Raw genomic sequence first — 23269 nt, 5'->3', positions numbered from 1 at the left:
GCAGTCCAGGTGGCAGGAAGGCTGTTTGTGCAGCATGGATCATATGTAACAGCAAGATCTTTTAATTTTCTCATGGAAACTATAAACAAAATTAAACCTGTTTTTAAGAAGCCACAGTTTCCTGAGCAGAAGAGTGGGATTATCTGTGCACTTAGCAAACAGTCTCTTTAAACTCTTATCTGCGATCTGTTTAAATACTACCTGTGCTAGCTAATAGTGTTGTATGACTGATGCACTGTACACCATGGGAATACGCCTTTTGACGTTCTAAGTGCAGCAAAGAGGTTTACTGCAGAAGATTTCCTCAATGCCAGCAATTTATCTGCGATCTGATAGGCTTTATCTTCGACGCTGTTAGAAGAGACAGACTCTACTAAATTTCCAGATTCAATTATGCCAGGGTCAGAGCTAATGGGTTGTTTAGTACTTCAGGTAATTTCCCAGGCACAGAGATCTCAGGTTGGAATTTGCACATGTAGTTAAGAGCTTTGCCTTCCTGGAAGTGACACCGAGACCTGCCCTTGCCCCTCTGCATTTGTTACAGCTACTGCTTATTGCAGAAGCCATAAGAAAGCCTGCAATGTGGCCATAATTGAATTCAGGCATTGCAGAGGGCATGTGTGTGCTCTGCTCACATCTCAGTGACATTGTGTGCTCGGATTTTGCTGGAGTATGTCTCAGCAGCCTCTTGCACAGATGACATAGCTGCTTGTTGTCTGGGAAGCAATGCAAAGCTTTGTGCCCGGCCTTTAATTAAAAGCACAGCTGTAGGAGGGGCAGCCTCCTCTCCCAGTGGTCCTGCTGAGCTCCAGGGTCACTGTGAGGCACTGATGGGGCATAGCTAGGAGAGACAAAGAGGCTGACCTGTCCCAGCACTGTACCTCACACTATTCAAACAAGGCAAGTCCTTGCCAGTGGGAACAATGGGATGATTTCAGGATAACCACTGGAGCTGCAGCTGCTGGAGATGCCTTGAAATGCACCCGGACATCTCACTGCCTCCATACCAAGCTCAGCATGCCCACTTCACTACATCCCCTTGTGTTGCAACACAGCCTTTGAAACTCCTCTGTGTGCTCTGTGGGTGTTTTTGTTGGGTGGGGGCTGCAGGTTGGCATCCCAGCTGGAAGCCCCCATTGCAGGACCGTGTGGCTGTTTTGCCCCATGCTCCATGCAAGGGTCCCTTCCTCCATCCTGTCCCCACTTCAGCTCCATGACAGTCTCCGATTCCGCTCCAAATGGATACCTCGATAGTAACAAGAGGGATGTCCTATGCTCATAAAGCAAGTAGGTGTTTCCCAGTTCTGAACTTCATTATCAGCTTTGGTGTGTTTCTGAGAAATAATCCAGAACGACCTGTGACCAGTGAGGACAAGCTTAGTCAACGGCACAAGACAAGCTTCTTTAATTGCTTTGGTGCGATGACGACTTTCATAACAATCATGTTATTTCTGTGAGAAGCAAGGAATTTCCATCAGCAGGGCCCTTATCAATGAAAACACCTCCTGAACTTTTGAACCATTTATCTGCACTGTTCATTACCCCAGCGGTTTATGACTGTTTGACATAGGTTGTGACAACCTTTATGGTCCTCCAGATTTCCATTCAGTGTCACTCTCTCCTGCACTGGCCACCTTGTTGACACCACACTGACTGCAAAAAGCCACTGGTGCTGCCTTGGAGCTGTCCTGTGCTTCCCTTTGAATGCTTTTACAAGCTCCCTGGCTCAGAGCAAACACATGCAGGTGCTTTTGTACATGGGGAGCTTATGGACTTCCCATTTTCAGGGTCTTGGGGCATTTGTTTGTCCTATAAGGCAATACCCACACACATGTGGAGGATGTTGCAAATGCAGAGCAGAGCTCTCAGGCAACCTAGTGCTGTGTTGCCTTCAGTCCAAGCAAGCTCTGTGAAGGCTGAACAAGGGCAGTGCCTTTTGCACTATGCTCTGTCTGCTCAAGAGAAAGAATCCACCCTAGGATGGGTCTTTGCCCAAGAAAGGGCTGTACGCCATTCCCTGGTGGTGCTCCTCAGCTTTACGCTCAGTGCTGCATACATCCTGGCTCTTGTGTCAAAGTAGAGGTGGTGTAAATGGTATTGGCAGAGTGTTTTGTGCAGAAATGACCACGCTCTGATGAGAATTGAGCCTCAAGCAGCCAAAGTCTACTCTGACATCATCCAGAAAAAGCCCCAGGTGGTCCAAAGCACCCCCAGGTGCCACTGCTGGGCAGGGGGAGAAACTGCTGCTAAACAGTGTGACCTAAATAACTGACAGTGGCGCAGGCAGAAAAGCAAAGTCATTATTGGCAAAAGAAGCTGTGAAAATGATGACCAGGCTGACAATTGCTGATGCTACCGGCAGGATGATTTCAGCATTTGTTTCTTTAATGAACACGGTCTTTTGTTGCAGTGAGCATGTGGCACTGTTTGCTGCTGGGCTCCACTGGATGGGTTCACCCCCCTTGCCTGCTATTGCCGCAAGGAACAAAGCCTTCAGCATGGGGACATCCCGCACCTCTGCTGCTTCCTGCTGCCTCCGGCCCCTGGCCCAGTTCTGCCCCAATTGCACTTGCCCAGTTTCCAGGCTGATTTTGGGGATCATTAAAGGGAGCATCACAGCAGCGACCCAGTTTGCTTGATGAGGTCTTTGCCCTCCTTTATGGGAAAGGGATTACAAAATGTGGTCATTGTGGGCCACATTTTGAGAGAGGCCTGGAGCTTCTCTCTCCATACAGCACTTCCAGGCTTGCTTCACAATCCATGTCTTTTTGGAGTGTATTTAGGCTGTATGCTAAGCTCTTTGGTGTTGCAGTCACCCCTTAACTAAATGAATGCCTTCTTCTACAAACCTGGCTGGTGCCTTCAGTACCCACGGCGCATTTCTTTCACCCTGGTGCCCAATGCACCACAGGTTAAAACCACTTCCACCTGCATGACGTCCACATCCCTGCGCCGCAGGGCCACTTTGTGGGTGTTTTTCCAGTTCATGTACTTTATTCCCACGCAGCAGCACCGCTTGCGTAGCAACAGATGAGTGTCTGAGCGCGCGCCTCTCTGTTTTGGGAAGGGTGGGCCAAACAGTGCCTGTTGCCTTGGCTCCCTGGTGCCAAGCCAGCCAATGTGCACAACTGTGGTGGCCACAGGCTGTTTGCAGCCCTCAGGAATTGGCCAGATATGCTGCTTTGGTGGATTTGGGTTTTACACCTGTGCCGCTCACACTGAAAAGCTGGCAGATACCCATGGGGAGATGGAGGAAGCATTATTCCCCCGTTTCCACTCCTCAGAACTGGGGGCACTTTCCAGAGCCCCCTCCAGACACAGGTACCTTTGAGCCAGCAGTCAGGGATGTGATTAAAGTAGGTCACAGCCCATCCATCTCTACCCTGTAAGAAGGGAGCTCCTCACCATGGCAATCGCTCCGCTCGGTGCACAAAGCATTTCCAGGTAGTGGGACAAAGCATGGCTCTAATTGGAGTCCTCTTGGGCGCCGAGCTGGGACACTGCCATGAGGCATAGCCAGAAATAAATGCTGCAATGAACGTGACTCGAAGGCACATGGCAAAGGGAACGGCTGTATGACATGGAAGGAGACAGCCTCTGCCTCATCCTCCTGCACCAGGAGGGTGAGCATCAGAGCCGCCATGCTTCCCTGCTACCCAGGAGCAGTCACAGATGCCAGAATAATTGCTGTCTCTGACAGCTCCATGCTGCTTGTCATGGCCCGGCATCATAAATGCTTAAAAGGTTTATTTACCAATCCTGAAAACTCCAGTGTGCATCATGTTTAATGCAAATAGAGTGTGTGTTTAGGAAGATATAAAGCATCACTCGAGGGAAAGGCAGTCCATTATCTGCATGCAAACACCTCCCTCTCTAGCTGTAAGCTGAACAGCAGGGGACTAAGTGGGACATGCTGATGAGGGCATCTAGTGCAGCAATACCCAAAAAAGGAGGAATGGGATCATCTGGAGCAGGGAAAATGGCTTTGCCAAAGCAAACCCTTGTCACACACCGACTGCAAAGCTGATTTGTGGTCATCCCATTCATGCCACCTTTGTTCTTCTTGTACTCCAAAGCCAAGCTGGGTCGTGAGCATAGGAAAGGGAAGGCTCAAAGATGCACAGTGGCATGATTTCTGATTACCCTGAGCCAAAAGCAGCCTCTGAGCAATCGCTTTCCACGTAAAGCCAGGCTGCGCTAGTAGCAGGGATGTAGGTTTGGACTTCGTCATAGGGGACACTTGTGTCACTTAGTAATAAATACCAGGGATGTCATGAAAAGGGATGTGAGGCTGCTGCTGCCTCATGATAAGCCAGGATGGCACATTTCTGTCAGCGCTGATTTTAAGCTGAACCACACTGAAGCTGGTGAGAGCAGGGAGGTGTGCTGGGCACTGCAGCAACTCTCCCGGGCTCCTTCCTGCTCTCACCCAAGCACATGATATTTATTCTATGTTTTGCTGCTTTGCTTCAGCCCAAAGTGAAGATGAAGCATCTTGCTGTGGGCCCTGAAAGCTTACAGAGAGCAGCAAATCTTATAGGAAAGAGCTCCAAGGAAAACAAAAAATATCATCCAAGTCTCTAAAGCATAAGGATGAAGAATCATCCCTGGCTTTGCTCGGTGCGTGTGCCTTCCATCTGCCTTCTGAGCCTTTGCAAGGTGTGCTTGCAGCCACATCTCTGGCAGGGCTCTCGCCTTCAATTGAAGCAGCAAAGAAAAGCGAGGGATTTGCGAGACTCAGAGAGCTGGATGTGGGAAAAAAAACACCACATCCCAAATGCTGCAGACAATGTCAGAGCAGTTGGCAGCCCTGCCTGCAGCGTGGTGGAGCAGCCAGGGAAACCACTGGGCTCATTCCACGTGAAGACTCAGGAGCACGAGGAGGAAAAGCTGTGCCCGGCAGGCAGCGATGGCCAAAGGCAGGAACGCTGTTATTCCACTTGAATTGCAGCCTCCAGGGTGCTCGTTTAATACAAAAAAAGAGCTCCAAGTTTCCTACCTCGTGTGTCAGACACATGTGGAGAAACCCTGCATACAGCACTGTGGGTCTGTTATCTCATCTCGTTGTTATTAACAAGCGTTTCTTAATCACAATGTCATCCCATTTGTGGCCATACACAGGTATCGAAGATCCACGAGAGGCCAAGCCCTGCTCCTGGGCAAAGCTGGATGATCCGAGATGGGGGTCACAATTATTGCACTCACAAATGAGTACTGGGAGGGTCAGACCTGAAATGCCTCAATGAGAAGCAGTGCTCACACTCCAAAATCTGTGTATCTCGTGTTTTCCTTTCGATGTTCACATCCTCCCCCTGCCTGTCAGCCTGCAGCCATGAATCACTCCTGGGCACGTGGCGAACGCATGAAGGCTGCAAAGTATTTTGGTGGAGGAGAGGATCGGGGGTGGGAGCACAAGATAACCCGGCAGAATGCTCCCAGCCCTCCCAGTGCCGAGGTTCTGCAGCCTCCAGCATTTACATGCAAGGACATCTTTAGATGTTGTGGTGCAGAGGGGTTGATATTTCCAGGAGTCATCAAGGGTTACAAGTAAAAATAACTTCCCCAGGGCAAGTCCCGGCTGCTCACCAGACTTTGTGGCTTCTGCCATCAGGAGCTGGAGTAGGTTTAGATGGAAAAAGAGACCTTGAGATGTGCCCTCCCCCAGCAGCATCCTGTCCCAAAGCTCTGCATCTCCCAAAGGGGTGATGTTAGCAATGAGTTGCTGCTATAACAGCCCTTGTTGTCTCTCCGACAGCTTCACAGAAGCCATGAAGAGCCAGCCGAAGCTGGAGGGCTTGGACAGCCACTGGGCCTATTACTCAGGCTTGGCCATCATGGCTGTAGGGACCTTGTTTGTCATCTCCAGCTTCTTAGCACTGGGATTCACCGGGACCTTCCTAGGTAAGCACTAAAAATTCAACAGCTGAACCAGAAAGGTCATTTAATCCTCCCAGAGTTGGACTCAGTCATCCATACAGGTCCCTTCCAACTGAAGATATTCTGTGTCTGTAATTTTGGTAGGGCAGAATCCCCTGTCAATTTCCTCTTCCTTGTCTTGGGGATGCTGTTAGGTTTGGTTTTGCCTTTGTGATACCAAAGCACAATATAGCTGCACCATTGCTTTGCACGGAGATGATCATGCAGTGTTTTTCTACTGCAGTTCTAATCACCTTCTGCATCAAGCCTGAAATGTTAGAAACCAGCTAATTATATCAGAGATCAAACGTCCTACAGAGAAGGCAGCCCACGGGCAGACCTTATGAGCAGGGCAGCATCAGCACCGCCACTGCGCAGTGGGAGGAGGAGGAAGAAGAGGAGGATGAAGAAGTAGGAGCCATCCAGCAGCCTTGTGCTGAGCCCACAGCCGTCCAGCACGCACTCAGCCACAATCTCATTTGCTCATCCCCTCTGCAATAAACATGACATTCTCTGACAGGTTCTTTTATCTGCCGCTTCATGGCAAAAGGCATTTTCCACTGTGCCTGCTTTCACATTTAGAGCGTAATTCTATTAGCATTGTTGACTTTAGAAACATGCCAGTATGTGTGGAATTCATAAAAATAAAATAGAGACAGGAACAATAAATACCAGAGAAAAGGGGCAGCTCCCGCTGGCTGGAATAATCACAGCCCCAGCTTTGACACTGCATTTAGGCTGTGCTTTTTGCAAGTGCTTTACAAACCAAATTCAATTAGCTCCTGCCGCGTCTCCAGGAAGAAGAGAAGGAGGGAATAAGCCTTCCTGCTTTCAAGTCAAGTTGCAAAGAAATGTGTTGAGTTGGCCAAGATCCTGCTGCCAGAAACAGATCCCAGTTCTCCTGGACGTGTGCTCTGAACACCGATGCTCCTGGCCCCATGTTGTATCTCTACCATGGGGCAGAACGCACCCACAGCCCAGCAGCGATGCTGTGTGCACAGAGACATGTCCAGGAGGCCGGGCAGGGCAGCACCCATCAGCTCGAGCTGGTTGAGCGCTCCTGAAGCACAGCCAGCTCAGGGCTTGCTTACGCAAAGCCTGATTCACTGCCCACGAGGACCCACTGGGCCTGAACCACAGGGGGAAAGCAAACGGGTGAGTCAGGCTCAGCGTAAGTAGGGGCATAGCCCCGTGCTCTGAGCAGGAAGGAGTTGGGTGCTTGGCCTGTAGTGGCACTTGTGCTCATCCTGTTGAGCCAGCAGCAAGAAGGAGGGGTCTGCAGGTCTCAGGGGTCTCACACGGGTGCTGTCTGGCTCAGGACCATGCTCTTACCACCCTTTTGTATACACCGCTCTGACGCGGGCAGAGCTGGCACTTGTTGCTGTGGGTGGCAAAGGGCTGAGCTTCTTCAGCAAGAAGAGGGTAATGACATCATCCTGCTTCTTCTCGGTCAACTGAGCTCAAGAGATTCCCAAGCATTTAATAAACTGACTGAGACAGCATCAGACCTTTCCCTTGTGGGTTTTTTTAAAGCAGTGAGTGCTGAAGCAGGCAGGACAAGGAGATTGCGTCAGGGCTGTCCATTAGATCCCAGTGGTGCCAGTCCCATTCTCTGCTGTGGCTAGATGCAGCCCCTTGCCGTGGCAGCCCCTCTCTCTCCCCTTCTCCCAGCCATGCACTGGCTGGCATTTATTTTGGAGTCATTTGCCTTATTTTTTGACACGGGCAATAACAAGTGCTTGACTTCCCATCCATCTGCACTCAAACACGGCTCCTTCCAGCACTGACCAAGATTTCAAGCAAATCAGACCTGACCAGACTCCATTAGTGGGTCACGGTGGACCCAGCAGCTCCAGGTGGGGCTCAGAGTGCTGTGCACTGCTGTATAGAAGGATGGAAGGTCTGCAGGTCCTCGCTGCTTCTTGCATTCACTTTGTGCAAACCTCCCCGGTGCCAGCGCCCTTTGGGGAGCAAAGTGTTCCACCCGAAGGCGAGGGCGGGCAGGGGATAATGAACGTTTTGACACAGAAGAAAGCACAGCAATGGGCTGAGGCTTCGGGGGGGCTTTCTAGCAGAACAATCTCCAAGTTGCATTGCCAAACGACTGTGAGAACATGTCGTGTGAATACCAGGCAATTATCTCACTTAGTGGCCTGTAGTTAAAGCCCGAAAGCATTGTATAATTGGGCAGGCGCTATTTATCCTTGGAAATAAATGTTTTTGCACCACGTGAGGTCAAAGAAATTACACCACGATCCAGGTAATAATAATAACCTTGAATACTTTGCGCTCCCATCATGCCTTTTATCTGAATCTCCAAGCACTTTCTCACCATCCATTAATCCTCACCCCCACTGCACTACGAGAAAGACTGGTATTGTGATCGGTGCACAATGGCACTGGGAGGGATGGAGGAGATTTGCCCAAGGGCAGGCAATGGACTGGGAACACAAGCCATGGCCATGGGCTGCTCGCTGGGTTATGCTGTGTCTTGTGCCGAGGACACAGAGCAAAATCCTTGCTGGCCTTCGTGGTCTCATTATAAGCCCAAGGGAAGCCAAAGCTCTGCATCCCAGCCCTGTCACTCCCCCAAAATGCCTCTTGCGAGCTGCACACTGCACACAGCTCCTCGCTTGTCATGAAAAGATTACTCCGAGGTTGATAGGAAGCTGGTTGGAAGCTGACAGTTCTGAAAGCTCTCCTCGTTACAGATGAAAATCACCTATTATCATCATCATCATCGTGCCGATAATTGAGCGTTTTGTAGGCAGAGGTGCTATTTTGTGAAATTCTGAGAAATCCTCTGAACTATGAGATAAGAGTGGCACTGAATGGGGGCATTTGGTGGCGACGGTCTCAGCTGTACCATCACGAAACACCATTACTGTGCACTGGGCTTATTTCCCCATTAAATGTTTTTGATCCTGTGCATTCGCTTCCTTGTCAAGTGGCTTCAGAGGGGCGATTTTCAAATGAAAAAGCACAACCATCCAGTTGGGACCTCGAGAGCTGTGTCCCGATGAGGAATGTAGCTGCCATCGTTTCACCGCAACGCACAAATGCACAGCCCTTCCTGGTGGGCAGAGAGCCATTCCTGGAAAAGCTGATGGAGATGGAGTAAACGCAGCCTATTTGCTGCTGTTTTCTCAGCCTGAAAGTCAGCAGCAAAACCCTTTGTTTGCCGTTGCTCTGCCTCCATGGCAGAGATGCCCCGTGGCATTGCATGCTGATCACCCCCCCAGCTTCATGGAGCCTAATGAAAAACTCTTTGTTCACCCTACAGGGGATTACTTTGGCATTCTGATGGAGGCAAAAGTGACCTGCTTCCCCTTCAGCATCCTGGATAACCCCATGTACTGGGGCAGCACGGCCGTCTACCTGGGCTGGTCCCTCATGTGAGTATGTGCTCCTGCCGTGGTACCTGGGGGGTAAGATGCTGGCTTGAATCAGTGGCCAAAGAAACATTTGGTGACGGCAATGACACGGGAGGGGAATAAAGCAGCAGGGGAAGTACAGCACACCCTGGCTTCTCACTTCCCAACTATTTTTGCACACGCAAAACCTTTCTTTGTCATAAAAAGACGCGTGGCATTAATTGTCGAAAAATAAATAAGGGCCGAGTGCTGGGGAGAGGAAACATCAGCAAACGCTCTGCAGCTAAATGGGGTCCTTGGCAAGTTCTGCACGTGGAAAAATCAACAGGCTGGGCCAAATTCATGCCGGGTGTCACTCAGCGGGGGCCAGGCACTGATACCAGGGGTTGGTGTGACCCTGTAATTACCTCTGGAAGAAACAAAACAATCCAACACACCTCCCCCCCACTGCATGGTGACAGCGCTTCCGAAACACTCCTCGTGATACAACACAGCTTAATAGCCTGCTTAGGAGGAAATGAATAGGCTGTAATTTAGCAGTAAATGAGCAATATATTCTATTCTGTGTAATAAGTTTTATGTGGTTTTCATTTGATATCGCATTTTATTTATTTGCCCGGGAGTAAAAACCACAGCAGGGTTGTGTTGGGAGCCCGTCGAGTGCTGCTGGACTTTATCACCAGGTGTTTTGCACAGGCACTGCCACGTGGGACACCTCTCTTATACATCAGTGGGAAAACAAAGCACTTTGCCACTTCTCGCCTTCCCAGTCTCAAGCACAGCACTGCAGTGCTTTCTGGCCCCTGTTAATGAGTAAAGCCAGCGTCACTGAGCCTTGTGCTCATTCTGCACTTTGACATCCCCCCTGCAGCCGTCAGGGCTCACTGCACAGCACCCTTTGCCTTCCTTGCAGCCCCATAGTGGCTGGGTTGGGTCTGAGCCCTGGGAAACGGTGCCCAAGAGCTGGGGGACGGGGGCTGCAGGGGACAGAGGGACAGAACTGCATGTGCCAACCCCTAAGGAGGCATTTGGAGTGAGAGCTTATGAGGAGATTCGTATTATTTGACAATTGAACCATTTCCTGGAGTCCCTGCCCAACCAGATGAGTCCTCTTGAGCTGTTTATGTTGCAGAAATTCCTCCCTCACCCCAGTGATGGAGCAACTTAAGCTCGGCACACTTCGCTTTGGTTTTCAGCCACAGTTCTGGGCAAAAGAAGCTTGAAGCAGCTCGAGACAACAGCACGACTGCCTCTTTCTCTCATTAAAAGGCTGCTGCCATAAAGGGCAGCGAGGCGTGAGCAACAATTGCTGCTGACAAATTGCTGGAGCTGTGCAAAGTGGCACCAGGGCACAGCGTGCCTGTCCTGGGGGAGCTCCACACAGCCCTGCACACTGCAGTGGTGACTGTCTCTCTTCCTTGGGATCTCAGCTTAGGTTTCTGGTTTGTAATGGGGACCCTAGGGCTCTTCTGAGCTCTCCATGGGGCCACAGGGCTTCGACATGTGGGTCAGGGCCAACGTTCTGGCATCAGGGATGTGAAGATGAACTGTTGGCACAGGAGGAGCACAACTTCTGGCTGGTTTTGCACAGGCCCAACGTGTGGAGCATATTTCTCCTCCCTCACTGATGTATTACACCCCATATTGTGGCATCAGAGCCCAAGGATTTGATTCATTTACATCCACAAGGGCACATAGTGAGTAACGTAAGCGAGTCTGGCAGCATCCCAGACAGCCTGTGATTAGGACTCCAGCATTAAGAGCATCACTCAAGGCCAGAGATGCTATTTTCTCCTTTCCAGGATGTTGCACACATCCCAGACTCAGCTAATGGCAGCTCCTTGGACAAAACAAATGTGTCTGCTAAGTACGCAGTGGGCGGCACTTTGACCCCTGCACACAGCAAGCAATGGGCATAGGGCAGCTGGGGCTCCCTGCTGTGCCTACAGGATGCACAGGGAGAGGTTTCCTCCACACTTGTCGTGAGAATGGGAGCAGCAAGCCTACAGCAGGAGCCAATACCCACATTTAGTGCTCAGGACCAGCAGTGCTGGAAGGGAAGGATATGAGCACACAAGCACCGCTCTTGCAAAACATCCACAGCAATGTGGAGATGCAGCAAGGGCTGGGGACAGATAAACTCCAAAAAGCCCCTGGCTGCTGCCAGGACCACAAAACCTACCTGGCTGACTCATCATTGACCCTGCTACAAAATGAGCTGCTGCCCAAGAAGTAGGTCGAGCTCGTAAGAGGAGTGAAACGCCACGATGCTTCTCATTGCTCCAATCGAGCAGCCTCGTTTCTCCCGAAAGACAAATGGAGCATTAGTTGTCTAGAGACAGCCTTGTGTATCTGTGGCAAGGGAAGTGCCTTAACTCATGGCAACAGGCTGTGTAAATCAGAGCAGGCACTGCAGCCAAATGATGCAATTAGAGGTCTTGCTGTCAACAAACAATCATGCAAATTTGTTCCCTCTGATACAAATCAAGGAGGAGACATGACTAAGCATGTAATAGCAGGGGGTTGGGAATGAAGAAGTTGTCCCATGTTTCCTAATGAGAAAAAAAAACCTTGATGCAAAATGCAAGCAGTGGAATAGTGAAGATTTGTGTGCATCTCTCCAGGAACTGATGTGGCCAGGTGCTACCTGGTGGCTGCTATAGGGCTCAGGTCATTTGGTCTCACCTCTGAAGGCACTTTTTCCCTGCAGGGCTGGTCCCCTTGCATGAGGATTGCAATATGTTTATCCTCACCAGGGACCAGCTAAGTACATTTTTCTGCTGACAGCCAACTCCTGTCCCCCTCAGAGAGCTGAGCTCCAACCAGCAATTAAAGACAAGCAACAGCATCCTAATTAAGGGCTACATGTGCAGCCAGTAGCTGGAGGCATAGGATGCAGAAAGGAGGTTTGGGAGTCTAATGCTAAGCCATGAACTGGACACAGCTGTGCTCCTTGCTGTGGAGATGAGCCTGGGACTCTGAGGGGAGTTTGTGCACCATGGAGTGATCTTGGTACCTGGTTTGGAGACTGCTGGGATTGTGGGGCCTTAGCAATGACCATACTGCCTTCACCAGTCTTTGCCATCTCTTCCAAACCTTACCATCTCTTCCATCCCTTCCATCCCTTCTATTCTGTCCACCCATTTCATCCCTTTCCATCCCTTTCCATACCTTCCTATCCCTTCCAATCCCTTCCCTTTCCATCCCTTTCCATCCCTTCCAATCCCTTTCCATCCCTTCCAATCCCTTTTCATCCCTTCCAATCCCTTTTCATCCTTCTCCACTCCTTCCTATCCCTTTCCATCCCTTCCTATCCCTTCCAGTCCCTTTCCATCCCTTCCCTTTCCATCCTTTTCCACCCCTTCCATCCCTTCCATCTCAGCCTGTGATGGTTCAGCTCAATGTCTACAGAACCATACGCTGCTCTGTCTGCCAGGTGCCTCCTGCACCCCGGGTGGCCGTATTTCTGTGCACATCAGGCATTTCCCTTATAGCACGCTGGCTCAGAGCCACGGCCGTACATAAGCAGCTGCTCAGCTATTAAGCAGCCTTATAATCTCAGGACTTAGCATCAAAGCAGAAACTCTCTGAACAGAGACATGCGGGGATCAGACTTGAAAGAAGTTGCCGAAGTAGGCTGGGGAAGAGTCTTTGCCAAGTAACATCTGTCTAAGACAGTTAACATTAAACACACACACACACACAGAAATTCACCTTTTGTTCACTTCTGTTTAATGAGCAAGAGAGCGCTCTCGTGGAGCCTAACGTCTCATTTCACTTTCTAAAGCAGGTCTTGCATAAGCCCGTGTACTCACCTGATCTTTTCCTTCTCTTTCAAAACAGGCATGCAAGCCCAGCTGGCCTTTTGCTGACAGCTGTAGTGGCAATTTCCTACACAATTGCAGTGCTGTACGAGGGGTGAGTAGCTCTGCAAAACTGGAGAGCTTCTAATTATTTCTACCAGCTTTAACTCCCGAGGTTTCGGGGAACTGCAGAAGCAGAGATGGGTTTTTTTTTTCTGATTCATTCAGCAGGGAATAAGGAAAACAGAGGATTGTTTTCCAATTGTTTTGATAATGGGCAGATTCCTTTCTGAAACTATGTGCTGAGTTCTAGGAACATTCGTGTGTTGGTTTATTTTTTACCAAAATATGGTTTTCTTTCTCTTTTGGATACTTAATTCTGCCTATGTGAAAGCAATGAGGAAAGGGCTCATTGTGGCTTCTGATGGGGTGCAATGAGAACATTTTGCATTTGGTGATTTCTTGGAAGGGCTTCTCTGATATTTCACCCCGTGGCCGTCCAGCAGCCCTGGGTGAAACAGCCCATAATCGTACCCAGAATTGCTGGGAAAGGTCTTTTGTGGGGAGGGGGGAGGTGGGCTCCCCCAGACCATGTGGCACTCATAGTTTCAGCTTCCTCCCCCTTTCTTTCTCCCTTCTCCTGTGCCTTCAGGCCTTTCACAGAGGAAATCTACCGTCAGAAACAGAAGGGAGCAAAGAGCAATTAGTGACAGGTATGTTTCCAAAATGGCTGTGCTGAGTGCTCTGGAGAGCAAATAGGTTCTGCACGAGGTCCTTACCAGACTCTGCTCTTTGCCTCTCACAATGCAGTGCCTTGGACACCTCAGAGCATCGTGCCCTGCTGCTCCCCATGCTGTCCGGTTTGCCCATTTTCCTACTGAGATGTTTCCTAGTAATTAGCCCAGCAACCCCTAATGAGCCAACTGAGCACCATGCAGTCTTGGAAGCCATCAGAGGAGCAGTGTGAGCACGGCATAGGAGCTGGAGAGCCCCGTTCAGCCCCCTGACCTGTCCTCCCACACTGACTGCTGGAGATCTGCAGGGACCAAGCAACCCAGCTCCAGCCCCAGCCTGGAGGGCAGAAAAGAGACGGAGGCACCAGGGGCCTTTTGGAAGCAAGGTCTGAGCATGCAGCAGCACGGCAGTAGGTGATCCTATGTGCCAACGGTGGGGTGCATTGGGCGGCCGTTCCTCAGCCTTAAGCACTTTGTGCTTTTTGGACAGCACATTGGACCTCGTTGCTTGCTCTGCAGGCTGGAAAGGAGGGCACAGCACATCCTCTGTAGCAGATGGACACTGCCAAAGAGGCATGGCCTGATCAAAGTGGTGCCCATGCAGCTGTCAAACTGCAGGGGGAGGAAAAAGGGCAACCACTATAAATCTGACCATAAACCCCTCTGGAGCAGAGAGACCTCCTTGTCCACCCCAGTGCTTTCCCACTGCTGCAGAGCTCTGTAGCATCTTTGTGAGGCTGTGCTTTGCAAAGGCTCCCAGACGGGACAGCAGGGCATGTAGATGTGAATGTCCCACCTAAACCACTGCACAAGAGGACAGAGACATGGCAGCTGACCTATGGCAAAACCCCAGCATGGAGAAAACAGGCTGAGATTGGAGAAGACCAATGGAAAGATTCAGTCCCCATCAGCAGAGTGAGCAGCCCCCTGGTGCCGGTGCCCCACTGCCCCATGGCTCTCTGTGCCCCAGGGACAAACCCCATCTGGCCCCTCCAACCCCCTGCAGCTCCTCCTTTCCCCATGGCCACACGAGGCTCCTGCCCACCATCCCACCACACAGTGCCTTGCCCTCACCAGCCGGGATGAAACGCAGCCTGGGCTCATCCCTGCTGCTGGATCCGGCCCCAGAAAGAAGGTTCCAGGGCTGACGCCACAGCCCCAAGCTCAGTGTTTACAGATTCCCAGAGCGGTTTGAGAAATAAGCTATAAATGATTAAAAAAAACCCCACCAAAAACTAAAGGGAAGGGAGCAGTGATGCTCCTGGCTCCCGCGGGGACATGGGCTGAGTCTGGTCCCGTGGTGACACCATGTTTCGGCCCAGCATCACAACGTCCCCTCAGGAGAAGGACCTCTCTTCTCCCAGCACAACAGCCCCATTCCCTCCTGCTCGTGCCCAGCTGTAACTCACCCTTCCGGCATTGCTCAACAGGAATTAAAAGTGTCAGTTTCTTTCTCTTTTTATTCTTTCTTTTCCTGTTTCCTCCAGCAGGGCTCAGGGACGCTGTGTTTCTGTTTCTGAGCCATTGCACAAGGATTATGTTGTTTTTTATTGGTATCTTGACGACCTTCCTCCTAAAGACTTGGGCATAGTATTTTATTTTTAGATAAGTTTCCACATCCCTTTCATGGTGAATGTTTATAGACAGAGGCTAAAGCAGCCCAGTGCCATAGCAACCAGCAAGGAGAGGATCCATGGCACTGTGCAGACGTCGGTGTCAGAGTTGCACATCCAGGCTCAAAGTCACTCGTGCAAATAAAGTCAGATTTGTTGGGAGGTGAAGCTGATGTTTGCAGAAGAGCTGTGTGCTTGTCACGAAGGATTGCTCCAATGGGAACAGTGAGGACCGTGTTGGTGTTGCCTCACTCCCAGTGCAGGGACCACCACTAGGATGGGGAACTCTGGCTGCACAGCTCCTGTGCCCATCCAGGATAACCCCCAGGATGGTGTGTACTGCCATCAACCCACTGATGGGGCCGCGCTCCCTTGCAAACTCATGGCATCCCAAAGGCTCAGAGACTCGGTGCTTCAGTGGATGCTTTATATCCAGCCTTTCCCTCCTTCCTCCTGCTTTGCATTGCTCATCTCTGGGGCTGTGCCCAACTTTACGCTGCTGGTGCCATGCGGGGCGTGCTGTGATGTTCAGGCTTGGCACAGCAGTTTGTTTGCAGCCTTGGGGTAAAGCGGCACGAGGTCGTGTGCAGATGCAGCAGATAACGCCCCGCGCTCAGTGCATTTCTCCAATGCAAACACCAGGAATGGAGGAGCTGGTTAAATGACAACTGCTGGCGGGCAGGGACAGCCAGGTCAGAGCGGCCACTGCACACTGTGCCCCCGCTCACCCCGCGCAGCACAGACCCCAGCGCTGCCCTCAGTCACATGTCAGTGGGGTTCTGCCCCACATTCCCCATCTGTGCCAACCTCACACGTGCTCCATGCACACGTGATACCGTTTGCACATGGGGTTGAATGCATCGAACTCCATGGGATGTTTTTTAGGGGAAAAACTGTCCATACAGACCCACGTTGCTGCAGCATGTGGCACTGCTGGGATCCCCTCTGCAGGGCAACACTGGGCTGCATCCTGATGGCCATTCCCTGCAGACATCAGGGCCAGACCAGCAGCCCTCCAGCCCCACACTCCACAGCGACCACCCATCCCCTCTGTGCCATGTTTGCTTGTGTTCAGCTCTGCACTTCCCTCACCTTAGGGAGAAAAGGCTATCGGCCCTTACGTGGAACACAAACACTATTAGGCAGTAACAGAGAACAAACACAGGTCACAATCAAGCAAGAACTTCTGGCATCAGCAGAGCTGGCAGCAGCCGCAGCCCCGCATCGTTCCCACACGGTCCTGGCTGGGATTTGCTGAGCTGGCAGCTTTGCAGTGTGGGCAGCAAGAGGGGAACGAGGCCTTGGGGCTTTGCAGGTGCTCCTGTGCTGATTCCCAGTGCTGAGGATTGATGTGGCCATGCAGGGGGTTGGGTTGCTCTGGCTCCAGTGGGTGAGTTGGGGTTTGGTGTGGAAGGAAGAATGAGGAGTGAGCACAGCATTGCCAGTTGTACGTGGGCTTTCAGGAGCAGGTTGGGCACTGACTGCTTCATCAAAGCCCTGGAGGAGAGGATGTGATGGGACTCATCCTCACATGGGCTGCCTATGTCTGCCCCAGTCCCACCATAGCAGGATGCCAGTGCCAAGCAGCCCCGCAGCCTGGAGAGCCCATCTCTGATTGCTGCCTTGTGGGCTCTGCTGTCATCTGAAGGCCTTTTATTTTTGTCCCATTGCCCTGGCAGCTGCTGCCATTTCCATGGGAACCCTACTGAAATCTGTACAATGCATCTGCTGGGGTCACCGAGCCTCTCTCTCCCCCATGCCCTATATTCCAGGCCCAGAGCCGCACAGGTCTGGTTTCAGGTGACATTTCTCTCTAATCCCAGAGTGTGTGATGCTCCTCAGAGCTGAGCAGGTAATGATGGAGTTGGGTACAGGTCCAGATGCTTCCACTGCTGCTGGGCTGCGAAGCTGAGCCTCGTGCAGTGCTTGGTCACTCCATGCACATGGCACAGCTGTGAGCTGGGTCCCATCGCAGTCATAATTAGAAGCCTATCAGAAAGCAATGGGAGAAGGGGGGAGGATGCAGAACGCCAGGAGAGCAGGGCATGAAGCTGCTTTATGTACATGTGATGCCAGCAGGAGCCATGCTGGTTGGACTGGATGATCTTAGAGCTCTTTTCCAACGTTGGTGGTGACTCTTTAATTTTATGCACCCAAAAGTTGTGGATTCGAGTAATCGCTGGCTTTCCAGCTCTCTACTGATTAAACCCCAGGGGTGAAAGAGGAATGGGAGGCATGAAAAGTGATGCCAAAAAAAGAAGTAGGAAGGTGGAGGAAGGAAATGAAAACAGCCCCCTATGCCCAGAGACACAGCAGCCCACTGCAGCCCTGCATCTCATCTGGGAAAAATTATACGTTGTGAATTGCGTGCTTCTTTTGAAAAGCTGTAAAGGGGATTTAATACAATGAGACAAGTTAATAATACAGGGAGTGAAGAGCAACCCTGGGTCCTGCATCTTGGTTTAATCGGTCCCTGATGTTGTGTGCTGGGCGGGTGCTTGGTAGGACAGGAGAGCAGGACATGGTAAATCCTATGAGTGCAGATACGGAGCTCACGTGGCAGTTGTTCCTTTCTGAGCATCCCTCCAGGTTTCCTCTTCCAGGCTCATCTGTACAATGCTCTCAGAGCTTTCTGGTACATTTTGCTTCCTACATCTCCCTGGCACAACGTGTCCAGGTGGGACCCCGGGGAGCTGCACGTTCTGCCCCTCTGTGCTGCTTTCGTGGAACTCTGCTGGGTTTGAGGGAGAAGCACAGATGGGTGAAAAGAAACAGCGGGACAGCAGGGAGCGATCAGTGCTGAGGATGTTGGGTTGCAGGAGAGGTTCCCCCAGCCTGCGGGCTTCGTGCAGAGCAGCTGTGAGCGAGCAGAGCCTGCAAAGCCAGCACCCACAGGGGTGGGTAGGACTGCAGCCAAAGCTGCCCCTGCTTCAGGCTGGGGCAATCTGCAGCCAGCTCAGAAACAGGCGGTGGGTTTTTGATAGCCGTATCCATGGGAAGGTGCTGCCTTGCAACGAGGTGGGGCTGCACTCATCCATCAAAGGATGCAGGCGAGCGTGCTCTGCGTGCACCAGCTGTGCTGAGGTGCTCCTGGGGGACTGAGGCTTAATGCCTCGTAATGCTGCTCTGCTCCGGCTCTGCGTGACTCTGAGAGAGCCTCAGGTACCGTGCCCCGGGCTGATGGATGGCGGATGTGGGCTCTGCCAGCCCCAGCCCCACTCCTCATACCCAGGGGCTGCAGCTCCTGTCGCACCCCCACACCCAGCCCACGCCTCCGCTGTCACCAAAGAGCCCTTTGGAGAAATGGATTTTCCATTTGTTAAAGCCTGCTAACCCAAGAGGAGCCTTCAAGCAGGCTATTTTTACCCGTTCCTGGCACTATTAATAGGGGTTCGGTTACCAACAAGATCTAATCAAGGTATCTGATGTGTCTGTCCCCCAGAGGTAGGCACTTCTTCCTCCCGCTGCTTTCCGTCAGCTGCTCCAATTAAATGATCTTTTCATTACTTTGGGTTGGTACATTTGTGCTCTATGATGGGCCCTTGGCGCTGCTCGCTGTCCTGCGCTCAGATCAATACGGGCTCCATCCCATCCACACGGTGTCCCATGGACTCCACCAGAGCTGCTGCTTTTTGGCTGCTGCTTCACAGCTGCAGCTCCTCCATAAACCATCGGAGAGTGCTTAAATTAACCTCCGAGTGCGAGAACAGCCCCAGAGGAGACGGTCAGCTCAGCAGCATCCATTTCCTCAGCAGTGCTGCTGAAATGCCCCGTGCTCCATTAATTCCAGCTTCCACCCGTCCCTGAGTCCCATGCAATGTTGCAGGAGGGGCTTCTGCTTTTTCTTACCACGTTTAAGCACCGACTTTTTGCAAAGGTGCTGATCGCGTTTGTTTGTTTGAACACCCTCGGAGGTGTTCACCCAAAGTTTCTTAATGGCACCAATCACCGGTGTGATCCAGCCGCCCACAGGAGCATCCCTGCATCCCTACGAGCATCATCCTTCCCTGCCCCGGGGCTGCGGGTCCGGATTGCGGCCGTGTCCGTCTCGAGGGGGGGTGAAATGGGGGGGAGGTTCATCCCGAGCCGCGCTGGGGCCTCGGCCGCGCTCTAGCGGGGGCGGGAGGGGCTGCAGGCGGCGGGGAGCGGGCTGGGATGGGATGGGGAAAGCTGGAATGGGGATGGGAATAGGGTCGGGTCGGGGTAAGGTCGGGATGGGCTGAGATTGGGGTAGGGTCGGGCCGAGGCTGGGCTCGGGATAGGGCTGAGGAAGGAGCTGAGGACGGGTTTGTATCAGCCTGGGGCAGCGAAGGGCTGAGGTCGGGCCGGGATCTCAGCAAAAAGCGGCACAATGTCCCCGTCCCCGGCTGCAGCTCCCGGCAGGACCCCGACTCTCGGCTCCCACCGCTGCGCCGTGCCCGGAACTCCCCAAAATCGCTATTTCTGCCTCTTTTCCCATGCACGGGACTGTAAGCACGGAACGAAGCCGGGCTGCGGCTCCCCGGGGCCAATGCTCCGCGCCCCGGACCCTCCGCTCCCCGTTTGGGGCTGTCGGACCGCACAGTCCCGCACCCACAGCAGCTCCGCCCGCAGGACCGAACCGCGCCGTGTGCCGGGCGGGGCGGCACTGACTCAGCCCCGGGCCGTGACGCGCCGAGGGGCGGGCGCTGCATCCTCCATATAATCAGGAGACCGCGGGTGTACGGAGCTCAGAGCGGCCTTCCAGCCTGCGAGAGAGCGGGGCCGAGCAGCTGAGCAGCCGAGCACAACTCGCCTTCGTCCTCCTCGTCCTCCTCATCTTCTCGGCGCAAGCTGCACTTCGTCCGGCTTCAATGAAACTGGCAGCGATGATCAAGAAGATGTGTCCCAGCGAGGCTGAGCTGAGCATCCCCGCCAAGAACTGCTACCGCATGGTCATCCTGGGCTCCTCCAAGGTGGGCAAGACGGCCATCGTCTCGCGCTTCCTCACCGGCCGCTTTGAGGAGCAATACACACCCACCATCGAGGACTTCCACCGCAAGGTCTACAACATCCGGGGAGATATGTATCAGCTGGACATCCTGGACACCTCAGGGAATCACCCTTTCCCTGCCATGAGAAGGCTTTCCATCCTGACAGGTACGTGGATGGGGAGCTCCAGGAGGATGTGGGGGTTCTTATAGTGGAGTTTGGGTTCTCCTGGTCGCTTTAGAGATGGTTTTCTGCTTATCTCTGCATTGAGGGGGTGGCTTTGTTGCCTGGTTCTCCCTTCCCCTTTGTATCTAGGAGTCAGTGTGTGTGTCCCCATCTCACGTCCCCTCTTTATCCCCAGGTGATGTTTTCATCCTCGTGTTCAGCCTGGACAACCGGGACTCTTTTGAGGAGGTGCAGCGCCTAAAGCAGCAGATCCTGGAGACCAAGTCGTGCCTGAAGAACAAAACCAAGGAGAACATCGAGGTGCCCCTGGTCATCTGCGGCAACAAGGGAGACCGGGACTTTTACCGGGAGGTTCAGCCCCGAGAGATCGAGCAGTTGGTGGGCGCAGACCCCAAGAAATGTGCCTACTTCGAGATCTCAGCCAAGAAGAACAGCAGCCTGGATCAGATGTTCCAGGCGCTCTTCGCCATGGCCAAACTGCCCAGTGAGATGAGCCCCGACCTGCACCGCAAGGTCTCGGTGCAGTACTGCGACATCCTGCACAAGAAGGCTCTGAAAGGCAAAAAGCTGCTCAAAGAGGGCGGCCGGGGCAGCACGGAGGAGGCGTACGGCGTCGTGGCTCCCTTCGCCCGCCGGCCCAGCGTCCACAGCGACCTCATGTACATCCGTGAGAAAGCCATCGGCGGGGGGCACGGCAAGGAGAAGGACCGCTGTGTGATCAGCTAGGAGCCCCAGCACCAAGGAGGGAAGAAGGGAGGAAGGAAGGAAGGGAAGGGGGAAGGATGCTCGTTTCCAACGGGACTTTGGGCAGGCAGGAGGGCGGGCACGCACCCAGCTGGGTGCAGACTTGCCTCTTCCCCAGCCTCCCTCCTCCCATCGGCTTCTCCCCCCCCAACAAGGGGCACATGCTGGGAGAGGGGGAGGATTTGGAGGCATGAGGGGAACGAGGAGATGAGAATGGCAAAGAGCGGATGGTGAGCTGGGGGGGATGAGCGCTCCCAAACCGCCCAGCCTTGGGCCAGGGCATTGCTGTCAGGAGGGCAGAGACCTGTGAGGATCCACCTGGGGCTTATAGGTTTCTTTTTATTTCCTTCTGTTTATTTTAACCTGAGGAGCCGTGCACAGACTCGGGCTCTGTGTCGTGTGTTTGTCTGTGTTCACCAAACACGTGCAGAAGACACTTCTAAGCTGTTGCAAAGACTCTGCAGAGTTACAGCCCCAATGGACCAAAAACTGACTCTTGTTTACATTTGTCTTGTCTGATTTGCAAGATCTGGGGGGAGGGGGGGTGTGGAGTGGGGTTTTTTAAATGGGAAAACAATAGGCACTTTATGTAGGTATTGGCTGTCATCGACATGAACAAAAACCTTCGAGTGTTTCTACGGTGGCTGAAAGTTGATGTTTTATTTTTTCTACAAAACAATAAAAATCTTTTTTCAAACGATGCTTTGTGACTTTTTGCCTTTGTTTTCTTCCCCGGTCCCAGCAGCAAAACCAAACCCTGTTAAACTCAGGCCGGATCCCAGCCGTAAGGCTGGCTCAGCTCTCAGCTCCTTGCTTTTATTACCCAGCTTTCACTGACTCCCAGTGCAAAGGTTTCCGTCTCGGAAAGCAGCCGTAGGGGGCAGCGGGGCCACGCAGGCTGTTACTCAAGCAGGTCGCTGAGCCAGAGCTCTTTCCTCACTCCGCTGGGCAGAGCTGATCTGTGCTGCCGTCGGTCCCAATATAAGCCAGGCGTTGGCACGCAGTTCACAGCAGAAACCGAGTGAAATGACATCATTTAATTACAAAGAGCTCATTGTGCTTCATGCCTTCCCCCGATTAAATAAACACACTTTAATGATGTCAACACAGAGTGATTCATTTGCGCCCCGTCCAGGATATTGTTTTTATTTTGCAACATGAGTAAAGGAAATACTTTGCTCGAAAGGTCACCTTTGCATTTGATGGGTTTTGATCTCTCGGTGCCAGTAACTGTTGCTGGAAGTGAAAGGAAAAAGTGAAAGCTGTGCAAAGAACAGCTCTCGTTGGCTCTGAATTCTCCAAAGCTGGTTCTGGTCATGCACAGCAGCCCCATCCCACCCTTCAGCCCCACAACAGACCTGCATTTAATATGTATTAATAAGAGAAAATTCTGCTGAAGCCATAAAGTGTGGGCGAGTGAGGCTGCAAACAAAACCACTTCAGTTTGGTCTGAAACTTGGAGTCGAGTTCACTTGTTGCTGTACAAAGTGCCAGGCTTCTCTTTGGAAACACTTCGCTCCTTCCAGCTCTTTGCACGGCCTGGTTTGACAGGAGCAGAAGCCAAGAGGAGAAACCTCCGTCCAGGCATGAAACACAAGAATGTACTGAGCTGGGATGGGGAATGGCTGGCAGGAAGGTAATAAAGAAGTGTACATTGTGCTTTGTTTAACTTGGTGTTCTGCTTTGCTCCCAGTTTACACATGGGCACCTTCCCAAAGAAATCACTAGCAAAGCGCTCAGTGGGGACAGGGCGATCTCTGAGTGAGCTGCAACCACCCCAGCTCCCTGCAATATTAAATACGTTAATTGTAATTACTTGCCTCTTGGCTTTGGGAAGCCAAATCCTACCCAGACAGACCCCGTTCCCATCATCTGAATGCTACCTGCTCTCAGACGCAGGCTCCCATCCGACGCTGTATTTCTCCACTCCGTTTTGCACCTCTCCCACT

At 52.3% G+C, this 23269-nt stretch overlaps 2 protein-coding genes across 5 annotated transcripts in view; both read left to right on the top strand.

Moving 5' to 3' along the window:
- PEMT (phosphatidylethanolamine N-methyltransferase) overlaps positions 1–15289 on the top strand; it is a 37792-nt gene extending 22503 nt beyond the window's left edge. For 3 of the 4 annotated variants that reach the window (XM_015876651.2, XM_015876648.2, XM_015876649.2), the window contains exons 4-8: positions 5756–5901; positions 9200–9311; positions 13134–13208; positions 13746–13806; positions 13904–15289. In XM_015876651.2, coding sequence (XP_015732137.1) covers positions 5756–5901; positions 9200–9311; positions 13134–13208; positions 13746–13800 — 388 coding nt within the window. In that variant the 3' untranslated portion in view covers positions 13801–13806; positions 13904–15289. Of the gene's footprint in view, positions 1–5755; positions 5902–9199; positions 9312–13133; positions 13209–13745; positions 13807–13898 lie in introns of all 4 variants that reach the window. The other variant, XM_032447661.1, reaches the window with a different exon arrangement.
- A 4834-nt stretch (positions 15290–20123) lies between these two features.
- Positions 20124–22021, top strand: RASD1 (ras related dexamethasone induced 1). Its single transcript, XM_015876653.2, has 2 exons — positions 20124–20558; positions 20752–22021. Exons 1-2 carry the CDS (start codon positions 20273–20275, stop codon positions 21300–21302), a joined length of 837 nt encoding a protein of 278 aa, XP_015732139.1. The 5' UTR covers positions 20124–20272; the 3' UTR covers positions 21303–22021.
- The last annotated feature ends 1248 nt before the right edge of the window (positions 22022–23269 follow it).

This window comes from Coturnix japonica, chromosome 14, assembly GCF_001577835.2.
Source record: "Coturnix japonica isolate 7356 chromosome 14, Coturnix japonica 2.1, whole genome shotgun sequence".
In the NCBI taxonomy this organism is placed as follows: domain Eukaryota; kingdom Metazoa; phylum Chordata; class Aves; order Galliformes; family Phasianidae; genus Coturnix; species Coturnix japonica.
The sequence above is the reverse complement of the archived record's forward strand: the minus strand, read 5'-3'. Positions and strand labels throughout refer to the sequence as shown.

What these genes read in the sequence shown, in the direction of transcription:
- RASD1 (XM_015876653.2), top strand. Translation starts at nt 20,273, where the DNA reads ATGAAACTGGCAGCGATGATCAAGAAGATGTGTCCCAGCGAGGCTGAG. An exon ending in AAGGCTTTCCATCCTGACAG is followed by an intron (nt 20,559 to 20,751) that starts GTACGTGGATGG and finishes CTTTATCCCCAG; the next exon opens with GTGATGTTTTCATCCTCGTG.